The sequence below is a fragment of the Neolamprologus brichardi genome, chromosome 12 (genome assembly GCF_056152115.1).
Source record: "Neolamprologus brichardi isolate AB-2024 chromosome 12, ASM5615211v1, whole genome shotgun sequence".
Taxonomy (NCBI): domain Eukaryota; kingdom Metazoa; phylum Chordata; class Actinopteri; order Cichliformes; family Cichlidae; genus Neolamprologus; species Neolamprologus brichardi.
In genome coordinates this window covers 6,753,166-6,766,088 of record NC_142115.1, presented here as the reverse complement: position 1 = coordinate 6,766,088, position 12,923 = coordinate 6,753,166, and the positions used below count along the sequence as shown (strand labels likewise).

Genomic DNA, 12,923 nt, shown 5'->3' with positions numbered 1-12,923 from the left:
TGTTTTCTTCTGCTCCTTACAGGATCTGTCACCATACCTACCCAGTGTTATTCCTGGACTGAAGGCCTCCTTGTTGGACCCGGTGCCTGAGGTGTGTTTAGTATTCTTAAATAATCCTGTATGTGTGTAGCTGACGATGAAGCAGCAGTTCACTCCGTGTTTTTTTTTTTTTTTTTTAACTTCATTTTATCTCCTCTCATTTTTTCCTTTCATCTTTTATCATGTTTCCTTCTCTTTCCCCCTTCAGGTTCGTACAGTATCAGCTAAAGCCCTGGGTGCCATGGTTAAGGGGATGGGTGAGTCCTGCTTTGACGACCTGCTGCCGTGGCTCATGGAGACGCTGGCCTCTGAGCAGAGCTCTGTGGACCGCTCAGGAGCTGCACAAGGTGGGTTCTTTACTCTGTCCTCCTGTTTCTGATTTGTGCTCAAAGCCAAGAGCTCAGTGGTTTGTGTGACGGTCTTTTTCAGGTCTGGCTGAGGTCATGGCTGGACTGGGAGTAGAGAAGCTGGACAAGCTAATGCCAGACGTAGTGCAAACTGCCAGCAAGGTGGACATTGCTTCCCACGTCAGAGATGGCTACATCATGATGTTCATCTACCTGCCGCTCACTTTTGGAGATAAATTTACTCCCTATGTTGGTCCCATCATCCCTTGCATTCTCAAGGTACTGGTTACTAAGAGCTACTTACTGCTAAGAGTAAAACATTTTAAAATCACAATGAATAATAATATAAAAATGTTTTTTTTTTTGTATAGCTATTTTCAGTTTTTCACTGTGTATCGTGTTCACGTACATGTTTCACTGCAGCCTCATGCTCTCTCTCGTCCACCAGGCGCTGGCCGATGAGAACGAGTACGTGCGAGACACGGCACTGCGAGCCGGCCAGAGAATCATCAGCATGTACGCTGAGACCGCCATCGCACTGCTGCTTCCCGAGCTGGAACAAGGACTGTTTGATGACCTGTGGAGAATCAGGTCAGATAAATGCACGGTAACATGTTGGCAGTTCAATAAATGTCACTCATAGAGCTACTGACCTGCTGACTCGTGCCCTTGTTGGTTTATAGATTCAGCTCTGTGCAGCTGCTTGGCGACCTGCTGTTCCATATCTCTGGAGTAACCGGAAAGATGACCACAGAGACGGCGTCAGAGGACGACAACTTTGGAACTGCTGCATCCAATAAAGTATGAATGTATATATTTTTTTCTCAGCTGTTCATTTCCTATTAACTGTGATATTAACTGTGATTTTGTTTGCTGATCTTTGACCTTTACCCCTCTCAGGCTATCATTAGTGCTCTGGGAGCTGAGCGTCGTAACCGCGTCCTCTCAGGCCTCTACATGGGCCGTTCAGACACCCAGCTCGTGGTTCGACAAGCTTCTCTCCACGTGTGGAAGATCGTGGTGTCCAACACCCCCAGAACTTTGAGAGAAATCCTCCCAACCCTCTTCACACTCTTGCTGGGCTTCCTGGCTTCTACGTGTCCTGACAAAAGAACAGTAATGCTTGTTTTTCTTTAACTCTTTTTATGATCTCTGGTGTTTCTGTTTGGCTCTTGACGTGAAAGTAGTCATACAGAGCTTTTTGTTAACGTCATTTGTCTGCACGGTTTTAGATCGCTGCTCGGACGCTGGGGGATCTGGTGAGGAAACTTGGAGAGAAGATTCTCCCGGAGATCATTCCCATCCTGGAGGAGGGCCTGCGCTCTGACAAGAGCGATGAGAGGCAAGGAGTCTGCATCGGCCTCAGTGAAATCATGAAGTCCACCAGTAAAGACGCTGTGAGTCACACTGCTGTTGTAACACACATTTTTTCCGCGCGTTTGTAATTATTATAGCTCATGGGATTGAATTGGAACTTTTACAATGATTTTATTTATTAAAAATGGTTCTGAATCAAGCAGTGGGGACTGTTTTAGCTTAAGCTGAAAATTCTAGTAAACTTAAAACCTTAAATCTGATGATGCTTGTGTTGCAGGTGCTTGTTTTCTCTGAGTCACTCGTCCCTACAGTGAGGAAGGCTCTGTGTGACCCTCTGGAGGAGGTCCGAGAGGCTGCGGCCAAAACCTTTGAGCAGCTCCATGCAACCATCGGTCACCAGGCGCTGGATGACATCCTGCCTACCCTGCTCAAACAGCTGGTGAGCGAGTGAGGGGGAAAATGTAATATGAAATCTGTAGGATTTAAGAAGCTTTGCAGTCTAGTCTGTATCTCATACCGAACATGTTTTTGCAGGATGATGAGGAAACGGCTGAGTTTGCTTTGGATGGCCTGAAGCAAGTCATGGCAGTAAAGAGTCGTTCTGTGCTGCCTTACTTGGTTCCAAAGGTAAAGCATCACACGTGATTTCCTTTTAAAGGCCTTTATGTCATTTTTATGTTGTGTGACTATAATCCAGTGTTCTCTGTGCTTCTGCTAGCTGACTGCTCCTCCTGTAAACACCCGAGTACTGGCCTTCCTGTCTGCTGTGGCTGGAGATGCTCTGACACGTCATCTAGGGGTCATCCTCCCTGCCCTGCTCTCTTCCCTCAAAGGAAAACTGGGAACAGAGGACGAAGCACAGGTACAACCAGCAATCTCCAAATATAAAGATAAGATAAGATAACTCTTTATTGTCATTGCACAGTCATACATAGTACAATGAAATTGGAAAACTGTCCTACGTCGGCACTACATATAACACAACACGACACGATATGACACATCACAACGCAACACAAACAACACAACACAGTATATTAACTTAGTAATAAAAAAGAAGAATAAGTGTATTTGTATTGCACACTGTTATTATTGCACATTAATTATTATTGCACCTTGTTATAAATATAAATATTATTATTGTTATTATTGTTTTAAACATTGTTACCTCCCCCCTAAAAAAGTCCAGGGAGGTAGCCAATCAGGTCAGCTATTTATAAAGCTTCCTTACTGATTCTGTTGTGTTTGAGGGTTTTGTTAACGTCCTTTGGTCAGATTTTTCTTATTTGCTTGTTTGTTTTTTAATACGATACCACAGCACTCAAGAGCTGCAGTTCCTCGAAGATAGATATGGAGAACTGCAAGGCTTTTGATCAGGGCTTATTTTATTATTCCTGTATATGTTAACTTTGTAGTATTCTGAGACAATACTCCAGCACTACTGCTGGCGCCCCGTTCTGCTCAGTGGCTTCTTCTATTTTAAATCAACTGGAGAATTAAAATCCTTCTTATCTGCTAAACAGGCCATATGTCCTACTTTGATTTCCTCTTATTGTCATTCAAAATGCAGCTGCAGACGTACCAGAACACCATGTCTCCCCTCTAGGCTCAGATTATTTTTTTCCCCTTTTAAAGCACAGCTTTGACCATCACCAGGTTAAATCAGTTACTATCCAGTCTGCGGTCTCCCTGTCTTTTAAAACCTTCTTAATTTATTTCAAAACATTTTGTACACAAAGGAATTGGCAGTGTAGGGCAGCACGGTGGCATGGTGGTTAGCACTGTTGCTGCACAGCAAGAAGGTCCTGAGTTCAATTCCAACATCAGGCCGGGGTCTTTCTGTGTGGAGTTTGCATGTTCTCCCCGTGTTTGTGTGGGTTCCCTCCGGGTACTCCGGCTTCCTCCCACCGTCCAAAGACATGCAGCTTGTGAGGATAGGTTAATTGGATAATCCAAATTGCCACTAGGTGTGAATGTGCGAGTGAATGTGAGCGCGAATGGTTGTTTGTCCCTGTGTGTTGGCCCTACGACAGACTGGCGACCTGTCCAGGGTGTACCCCGCCTCTCGCCCCATGACAGCTGGGATAGGCTCCAGCGCCCCCCGCGACCCTGAAAAGGAGAAGCGGAAGCGAATGGATGGATGGATGGATGGAATTGGCAGTGATTTAGAAAGAGCTGCAGTTTTGTGGCATAAATATTTACAACGCATTTAAACCCTGAAATACTTTTCAGATCTATGCGAGAAGTGAGCTCCATTAAAATGTCAACGTGTTGCTTCTATTAACTCAGACTTTTTGGTGGTTATTTTACTGTGAACACTGCATATTTTAAACTGCCTTTCTGAATGATATGACTGGATGTTGTTACCTTTGCACCAGGAATTGTGCAGCTGTCAGACGGTGATCCTTTCTGTGGAGGATGAAGTGGGCCAGCGGATCATCATAGAAGACCTGCTGGAGGCCACACGGGGCACCGATCCTGGCCTCAGACAGGCTGCCGTCACCATCCTCAATGCCTACTTTGCTCGCACCCGACTGGACTACAGTGCCCACACACGCACGCTGCTGTCAGGCCTCATCCGCCTTCTTAACGATTCCAACCCAGAGGTTTTGTCTCAGAGTTGGGACACCATCAACTCCATCACCAAGGTGTGTTCCTATAAAAAATTCTTTCCATTTGCATGAGCTTTCATACTCTAGTACAAAATATGGTAGTAAATAAAACAGTGGACCTTTTGATTGTTTTTACATCAAAGGTGAAATGCAAACTCACTGTGGCTTTGATGTGTTCTTTAGAAACTGGATGCAAGCAGCCAGCTGGCTCTAATCGACGATCTGCATCGAGACATTAGATCAGTAGCCGGAGACGTGAAGGGTCAGCACCTTCCTGGTTTCTGTCTGCCCAAGAAGGTAAGAGGGCAGCGCCTGACACAATAAACACTATTGCTACATTATTACAGCATAGTGATGTCATTCTCACAGCAGCTCATTCATCCTATTGAGTTCTTGTTCTGTCAAGTGAGCAGAGCTTTGTGTGGGCACATTTGTGACATGAACTGTGTCCACATAATTAGAAACTCATTAATAGTGATCATTCATGTGGAGGTCTTTCTATTGATTTGCTCAATAAGGGCCACTGCAATGGGCCAAGTGTGTTTTAACCTGACTTACACACTTTCAGTAATAATGTGATGTTGTTTAGTTCTTCAAAAACGCAAAGTACCACATGTCCACTGGATCCAGCTTTCAAAAGGTGTTTATATCATTGTGTATATATATTATCTGTGGATTCTTGACTGTTCAGGGAACAAAAAAGTAATTTCAATATGCCACCAATTAAACATTAATTGGGAAATGTTGGTTTCTTTCAGCTCTGTTCAGTTAATATTTTTATTTTTATCTCGATGCTTACATAGGGTGTGACCTGTATCCTGCCAGTGCTGAGAGAAGGTGTCCTCACTGGCACCCCTGAACAGAAAGAAGAGGCGGCTAAAGCATTAGGAGGGGTCATCAAACTGACGTCTCCCGAGGCTCTGCGGCCGTCTGTAGTCAACATCACTGGACCTCTTATTCGTATCTTAGGAGACCGCTTTGCCTGGACTGTGAAGACTGCTCTATTAGAGACTCTCACCCTGCTGCTGGCAAAGGTCTGGTGGAAGACAAAATGGCCAACCGTTCCTCTCCAAAGCTGGTCAAAGTTTCTGTCAGAAGGCTCTAACCTCTGCACTGCGTTCCTCCTCCAGGTGGGCATAGCCCTGAAGCCCTTCCTGCCTCAGCTCCAGACCACCTTCCTGAAAGCCCTGCAGGATTCAAGCCGTGCTGTAAGACTGAGGGCGGCAGAGGCTCTGGGTCAGCTGGTTTCCATCCACACCAAGGTCGATCCACTCTTCACTGAGCAACTCTCTGCAATTCGCAATGCCGAGGACTCTGGAGTCAGGTTTGTGTGCAGTCTGGTATTGTTCACTACAGAATCAGCAACAATAAACATCCCCAACAGAATTTTCAAAATGTGCGAGCCTGTGATGTTAATATTTTAAATCATTTTATCTCCACAAATAGAGAAGTTGAAATTTATCATCTGATTAAAGATGCTGCTTTGTCTTAATGTTACAAGCACAGACTGGGAGCCATTAGTCTGAAAATGTGTGTATGAAGCATAGCCTGTATATTAAAGAGGGCAGTTCACTCCTTTATTTTGGAACAATCATTTAGACAATAGAATAAGCTAAGAAAGCATTTACGTGCTAACAACTGCAAAACACCAGAACCAAACCTTCAGGGCACAGAGCACAAACTTCAGGATGGACTGAATCACCCAGAAAGTCATTTTATTTGTCACTTAATGTCATCATGAAGACTCCCAAAGGCACCATGAGCACAAAAATATGGAGAAGTCATAAACTGGGCACACCAGCTGCCAGTACAGCTCTTTATATTGGCACACGTGTCATTGAAAGAATGATTTATTTTTTAAATTCTCTCCAGTACAGCTGTTATTAAATGGTTGATTGGTTGTAAATATGTTGGATTGTAACTGATCGAGTCTGGTCATACCCACCGGGATGTCACTTGAAACCTAGTGGAGGCTGCTTGTATTGTCAACATTAACTTCTATAAAGTAGACACAACAGCGTTTGTTTTTTGTAACTTTTTGGCTCTAATAAGGAACATAAAGAGCATTTATTTAATTTATCGGTAGGCTTAAATTAGTGACCAGTATTAGCTATTTGCCACTCTACCGATCTCCGCGCTGATAAAAATTAAATGGTAAAGAAGAGGCTGGAGAAACACTCTTCAGTTGTGTTATGGGTGTTGACATTGCACAGTTTGTCCATCAGAGGGCACTCTGTAGCGTCACTGTTTGCAAGAAATGCGACAACCATCTGATCTGAGCAGTGTCGAGCAGAGCGCAATTAATAAATAAGTACACATATCAGATGTTAGGAAAATCTGCTTAAGAAGCATAAGCAGTAATAATATCAGCCAATAAGTTAGAATTTGGCCTCTGCTGGCTTCAGATTTCTAGTTGCTGCTTGGTTTGGAGTCAGTATTAAAGTCTGAGACATTTCTCCCAAAATATTATTAACTAGAAGCTGAAAGTACAGCTTGACACCAGCTTAAATCTAAAAAGTGTACGATGGAAGGAGAGCCAGAGTACAGAAATGCAAATGTGTTTGGATTTATCTTTAAAAATATAGTTCCTCATTACATCCTTTGTCCACCAGAAAGCACTGACAAATTTACTTCAAATTTTCTATCATATTTCTGGGAAGTTGAGTTTTAGCATATAATTAGCAAAAACTGTAGTTTGTGCTGTGTGTTTCCAAAATACAATATCTGCTTACATGTTTTTACACAAAATAACAAATATTTGCTTTTGTCTTTTAGTTTAATCCTCCTGTTTGTGTTCACAGGGAGACTATGCTCCAGGCCTTAAGGTTTGTCATCCAGGGGGCCGGATCAAAGGTGGACCCAGCCATCCGCAAAAACATCACCACCACATTGCTAGGCATGTTGGGACATGACGAGGTATGACGAGCAGCCCTCAAAGACTTCTTTTGAATGTGTTGCAACCCTTTTTTCCAACCCAGAACCTGCAGTAGCTACTGGATACAACGTAATTAGCAGTGAAGTACGTGTATAAGCAGATTTCAGAGTTATTCACAAGTAGTTTCCTCTGTGATCACGGTAGAAAAACGGAAGTTAGACAAAGAGGATGTGGTTTTCTAAAAAGGTGGTTTTAGTCTTCGTGTCAGTTTGAGAATAAATGACACACAACCTGTCTCTGTCTGGCTGTCTTATTGGTGTGTGTGTCTGTGTGTGCACTTGCAGGATGCAACTCGTATGGCCTCAGCCGGCTGTGTTGGTGAGATGTGTGCCTTCCTGTCAGAGGAGGAGTTGAAGAGTGTGTTACTTCAGCATGTCTTAGGTTGGTATTTGTGTGCACAGTTATTTTACACCTCTCTCAGGATCTCATTGTAAGTGTGTGTAGTATTGCTTTGCCATTGTGACCATCATCAGATGTCCTTTTTCCTGCTCATTGTGAGTTATAGAGTGAAATAATTATAGCGCTAAGAAATATGAAATTTAAAAAATCCTTTTATAAAAACATTTAATGTATGTTTGTCCAGTGTATCTGCATCAAAAAAAGCTTCAGGTTGTTATTGTCTGCTGCTGTGTGCTGCATTATTTTGTGCGTTAGCCGAGGAGTGATGCCACGAGCTCATGAACGGTCTGCCTCTCTTTAGCCGACGTGTCTGGTGTGGACTGGATGGTGCGTCACGGTCGCAGCTTGGCCATGGCCATCGCCGTCAAATCTGCTCCCGGGAAGCTGTGTGGGAACGAGTACTGTGACACTGTGAGAGAGACCATCTTGGCCAATGCCACCGCTGATAGGGTGAGCAGAGTTTACTCATGGATACCCACAGGGAGATTGGAAAACAGTAGAAGTAGTTGCCATTTTGGGAAGTGTGTTGTGATTTTTCTGGTAATGTCTCCTCGGCTGACAGCGAAGTTTGAAATGGAAACATCAAGGTGACACAGTCACTTCTGAAAAACACCAGATCAAAAAATATATTTCAAACCACTGTTAATAAACCAATGCACTCTTTTACTATAAGGATTAAACAACTGAGATGTGACAGGCGGTAATGGAAAAATCCCCGTAATGCCTCGCAGTAAGGTGTCGCCAGTAGAGCTTCAGTGCTCCTCCACTCTGATTCTCCAGGTTTGAACTCTGAAGAGTTGGACCCCTTTCCTCCAAAGTATTTCATGTTTTGATGAAGGTCGAGCCACAGGAATTAAACATAGGTGTTTAATTTGGTTGAATAAAGAAATTACATTCATGTCATTGTCACTGTTCAGCGGCCCCATATAACCATTGTCATGCATGCCTTCAGTATAGAAATACTTTATACTGTTGTATAAAACACTCTGAGTGCTGGAGTAGAAAAGCGCTGTATATGAACCGGTTCATTCACTGTTACCATCCATCATAATACACTGATTCTGTGATACTCTCTACATCCAGATATTAAGTAACATAAGAAGGAAAAAAATATCCCTGCACACTCAAAAAGGAGGAATTGGGTATCTGTTTGCTGCACTGTGGTGGTGTCAGTGTGTGTTTGACTGCTAACTTTTTATAGAAGCTACTTTTGGCTCCCTTAGTCGCAAGGGGTCATTTGATTTGGCAGATTTTGACACTGGGTGTGCCTCCCAGTGCAACCCCAGTGTGTGAAGCACTATGGACCTGCTGTTATTATTACATTATAAAAATGTTCCACTTGAATTAATGAGCTCACTGATTTATTTTCCTGTGCATGACACTATTTTAAACCTATGTGTTTCTTCTTCGTCACCATAGTTTTATTTCCATTAATGAGATGGTTTCTGTGGTTAGTCAGATTAGTGGAGAGCACCTGTTGTTTTAATAACAAATATCAATATTTGGTTGCAGGCTATTGAATAGCGAAGCACCAAAAGTAAGTGAAAGTTAGTCCTTTCATCTGGACACAGCATTTTCAGCGGGAAAAATATTTCATTACATCCAGTTTCAGCTGACTGTAGGTTCCCCAACCTCAACTGTACAGTTATGTAACAATCAGTGCTACTGCACAGCAATGAGCCACACAGTCATCATGACTGATATGCAAATGGCTACAGAGTACTGAGGACTGGCTGCAAACACAGCATTGTAAGGTTGTGAATGATGAAGCATTTCTGTCCACGTAAACGAATTTACTTTTTGGCATCAAAGCGCTATACAAATACAAGCCATTTCCCGGGTGGTCGAGCGAGCGTTAAGATATAGCACAGGAAGAACATAGAGCGAGACAATCTATTGCTCTAGATCATAGGTGTCAAGCTCTGGCCCGCGGGCCAAATTTGGCCCGCAGCCTAATTACATTTGGCCCGCGAAGCCATACCAAATTATTATTAGAGCTGGCCTGCTGGTATTATACAGCTAATATATATATTGTTTAGTATTAAGCTTTGCTTGTTCCATATTCAGTTTTTCAGCAAAGCTTGTTTGAGTCCATAAGAAGAGATTCATTCTTAAATCTGGAGGAAGATTTTTTTTTTTTCAATAAATATTAATGTTAGCCCGCGACTTTGTTCCAGTTTTGAATTTTGGCCCACTGTGTATTTGAGTTTGACACCCCTGCTCTAGATTGTCTCATTACTGTTGATTGGTCTATTTTCAATATTGTATATTTTGATGTTTTGTCCTTTTAATGCACCGTGCGATTATCTTTTTTGTGTGTGTGTGTTCTTAATCTCATTGATGTATTCTTAATGTAATTATTTGCATTTTAATTTTATCTTTCACATCTTTTTAATTGAATTTACTTGTTAAGTTTCTTTTTTCATATAATATGTTACTGTCTTATCAGCTTGTCAGTCATCCTTGTAGCAATTTCAGCTGCACTGATCGATCTTCTAGCATTATCTTAGATTCTTTTTGTCCTCACGCGTGGCATTTTGTTCCTCTTCCAGATTCCCATTGCTACCAGTGGGATCAGAGCTATGGGATACCTGATGAAGCATCATTTGAGAACAGAGGGGAGCAGTGGTGTTTCCCAGCAGATGATTACACAATTTGTTAAGGTAAAGCAGAGAATCAAACCCTGTCCTCTTCCCATTTCTATATTTGTACAGGTGAGGAAGTGGGAGCAGTTAAGTTGCCAAAAATGGGCTCGTGCCCACTGTGTATAATGTTGGAAAAAGGTGTAGCTGTTTAAATTAATACTTCTCACAGTAAAATTATGTGTAATACAAACATAGTTGCTTGTAGTAGAGTTATGCTGTAGTATTATCATTTTTGGTTTTATAGCTCACGCTCATTGTTTTATTTAGGCTCACAGCTCTTCTTAGTCTTTAGGTAGAAAACTGAACACTAAGAGAAAGAACCTGCACAGTACAGAGGACCAGGAAGAAACTAAGCAGTGTGCTCAACAGGATAATCAGCATCTGTAAATGAGGAGTGTAGAAAACATTTATTTTTGTGTGTGAGTGATTAGTGTGTACATTTCCACACTAAAAGCACAGCATGAAAGCTGATATCAGTCTGATCAGGTGTTTGCTGTGAAGCCTGTGTATTTATAAGAAGATGAGTCCTTTGACTACCTTTTTGAACAGTGTGTATTGTGCCATTATATCTGTTGTCTGCGTGACCCTGCAGTGTCTTCAGAACCAGTCTAGTGATGTCAGACTGGTGTCAGAGCGGGTGCTGTGGTGGGTATTCAAAGAACCATCACTGCCCTCCGTGGACGTGAATCTCATCAAACCTCTGCTGAAAACTCTGCTGGACAACACCAAGGACAAGAACACGAGCGTCCGGGCCCAGAGCGAACACACAATCGTCAACCTGCTACGGCTTCGCCAGGGGGAGGAAACCATGCAGGTGCGACTATCAACTCCCTACTGTAATCGGCACACAGATGTAATCTGTAGAGCAAAACATTTTTACACGCTCCTCTCTCTGCATTTCAGACTATTACTGCCATTCTTGACTCTGCCAGCAATGACCTACTGTCAGAGTGTCACCGCCGGTCTTTGAAAAAAATCGCCAGCCAGCCAGACTCCAATGAAGAGATCGATGACACAATCCTAACATGATGGACTAAACAACGAAGTGCTCTGATCTGCAGAAAGCAGCAGAAGATTTACTGACATATTAAACAAATCCGTGTATGAGAACCTCAGACACACTGGGAGCCTGAGATGAGAAGTGTTTTGGCTGTATTCCCCAGAAAATGTAATTTTGTTTTTGCCGTTTTTCTTTTTTCTGCTTCCCTCCCCCCCCCACTTTAAATCCTTGTTTTAGCGGCCTTTAAGCCCAATTTATTTTATCATATGATGCACAGGTTGTTCTCTTGTACCGAGCAACAATAGGAAGACACGATGCCAAATCTGTTTTGATATTTCAGTGTTTTGCTACTTATTTTACCAAAATGATATCAAGTATTGCCACTGTTAATGAAACAGAGCCCCCCTATCTTTACCTTTTATTTGAACTTTGAGTGTGACGGTTATTTGGGGAAAGCAACTTCTTATAAAAACACAAATCATTCTTATGTCAGTGATGCGGTTGTAAAAAGGCAATACATAATAAAAGGTTCTGGATTTCATAATGTAGTGTGTGAAATATTGGATGCTTGGTTTTTCTCAGGTTGGCATCTCTCAGACTTTGTCACACCTCACTTGAATTCCACTAAGTTCTCTGATTAACCAATTGCTGGATTTTACTCTTGAAGCTTCAGCAGACAAAAACTTTTGGCTTCCAGTTTAAACCTCGCCACTCTCTTGCTTTCTATGTGGCATTTTCTCTCTTTTCTAGTCTGGTGATTTGGTCTGAAGTCTCTCTAGGTTTTCCAAACCAGGGACACAGAGCCTAGAGGAGATGCAGGAGTACATTCACATCTGAAATATTATCAAGTGGCCTTAAATGTCTGAAGAAAAAGGTTTCAGGATTGGTTTTCCACTTGTATATTAAGAGGAGGAAGGGGAACTATTATGCCTTTCATTTTTTCTGCCATATGTATGCTCTTACAGCAGTGGACACTTATTAAATGAGGCTAGTTTCAGTTAATGAGGTTGGTGTTTGTCCTTGCTCTAAATTCCGTTTAAGGCTTTTTTTTTCTCTCTATGGTTTGGCTTTGTGTGATCTCACTGAGAGCAGATACCCTTTATCTCAGGCACACCACTTTAAGTTGGCAGCTAAAACAGTCCATTTCAGACAGGATGCACTGAGGGGAAACGCCAAGGATAAGTGTAAGATGAATAAGAATTATGTAAAAGGTTAAATTACCCATATCTGCTACTATAGAGCTGGAAATGGTCATAATGAAAGCCTTTTCACTAAAATTGCTCAAATAAGTATTTTGAAATACTTAAGGGGAAATGATCAAGCTGGCAATGCATCAAATTATAAGTGATATCGGATAATTTCTAGTCTTGGACATATTTAAATGAAGTAACAGGTACCCCAGTCTAGGGGGAAATCTCTGAAGCCTGGTGTGTCTGCGCAACAATCCGGATGAAATAAAAGGTGGAGCAGACTGGAGAAAGGTAATTCAGCTACTGTGATACAAATAATATATAAAAACCATGAGACAACAGCGAAATAAAATAAGTCTTTCCCCCTTTTATGGCTCCAAATTATTTCTAGTTGATTACACAAAACTGACAAACTGAGTTTCCTCTCTATGCAAATACG

At 42.2% G+C, this 12,923-nt stretch overlaps 1 protein-coding gene across 1 annotated transcript in view; it reads left to right on the top strand.

Moving 5' to 3' along the window:
* gcn1 (GCN1 activator of EIF2AK4) overlaps window positions 1-11,838 on the top strand; it is a 32,419-nt gene extending 20,581 nt beyond the window's left edge. The window contains exons 38-57 of the mRNA XM_087848955.1: window positions 23-91; window positions 248-386; window positions 469-665; window positions 835-977; window positions 1,070-1,187; window positions 1,287-1,502; window positions 1,619-1,783; window positions 1,981-2,142; window positions 2,238-2,330; window positions 2,422-2,565; window positions 4,082-4,351; window positions 4,499-4,612; window positions 5,119-5,349; window positions 5,446-5,639; window positions 7,117-7,231; window positions 7,535-7,631; window positions 7,951-8,099; window positions 10,202-10,312; window positions 10,887-11,108; window positions 11,198-11,838. Coding sequence (XP_087705081.1) covers window positions 23-91; window positions 248-386; window positions 469-665; window positions 835-977; window positions 1,070-1,187; window positions 1,287-1,502; window positions 1,619-1,783; window positions 1,981-2,142; window positions 2,238-2,330; window positions 2,422-2,565; window positions 4,082-4,351; window positions 4,499-4,612; window positions 5,119-5,349; window positions 5,446-5,639; window positions 7,117-7,231; window positions 7,535-7,631; window positions 7,951-8,099; window positions 10,202-10,312; window positions 10,887-11,108; window positions 11,198-11,323 — 3,075 coding nt within the window. The 3' untranslated portion in view covers window positions 11,324-11,838. The remainder of the gene's footprint in view (window positions 1-22; window positions 92-247; window positions 387-468; window positions 666-834; window positions 978-1,069; window positions 1,188-1,286; window positions 1,503-1,618; window positions 1,784-1,980; window positions 2,143-2,237; window positions 2,331-2,421; window positions 2,566-4,081; window positions 4,352-4,498; window positions 4,613-5,118; window positions 5,350-5,445; window positions 5,640-7,116; window positions 7,232-7,534; window positions 7,632-7,950; window positions 8,100-10,201; window positions 10,313-10,886; window positions 11,109-11,197) is intronic.
* Window positions 11,839-12,923: the final 1,085 nt, after the last annotated feature.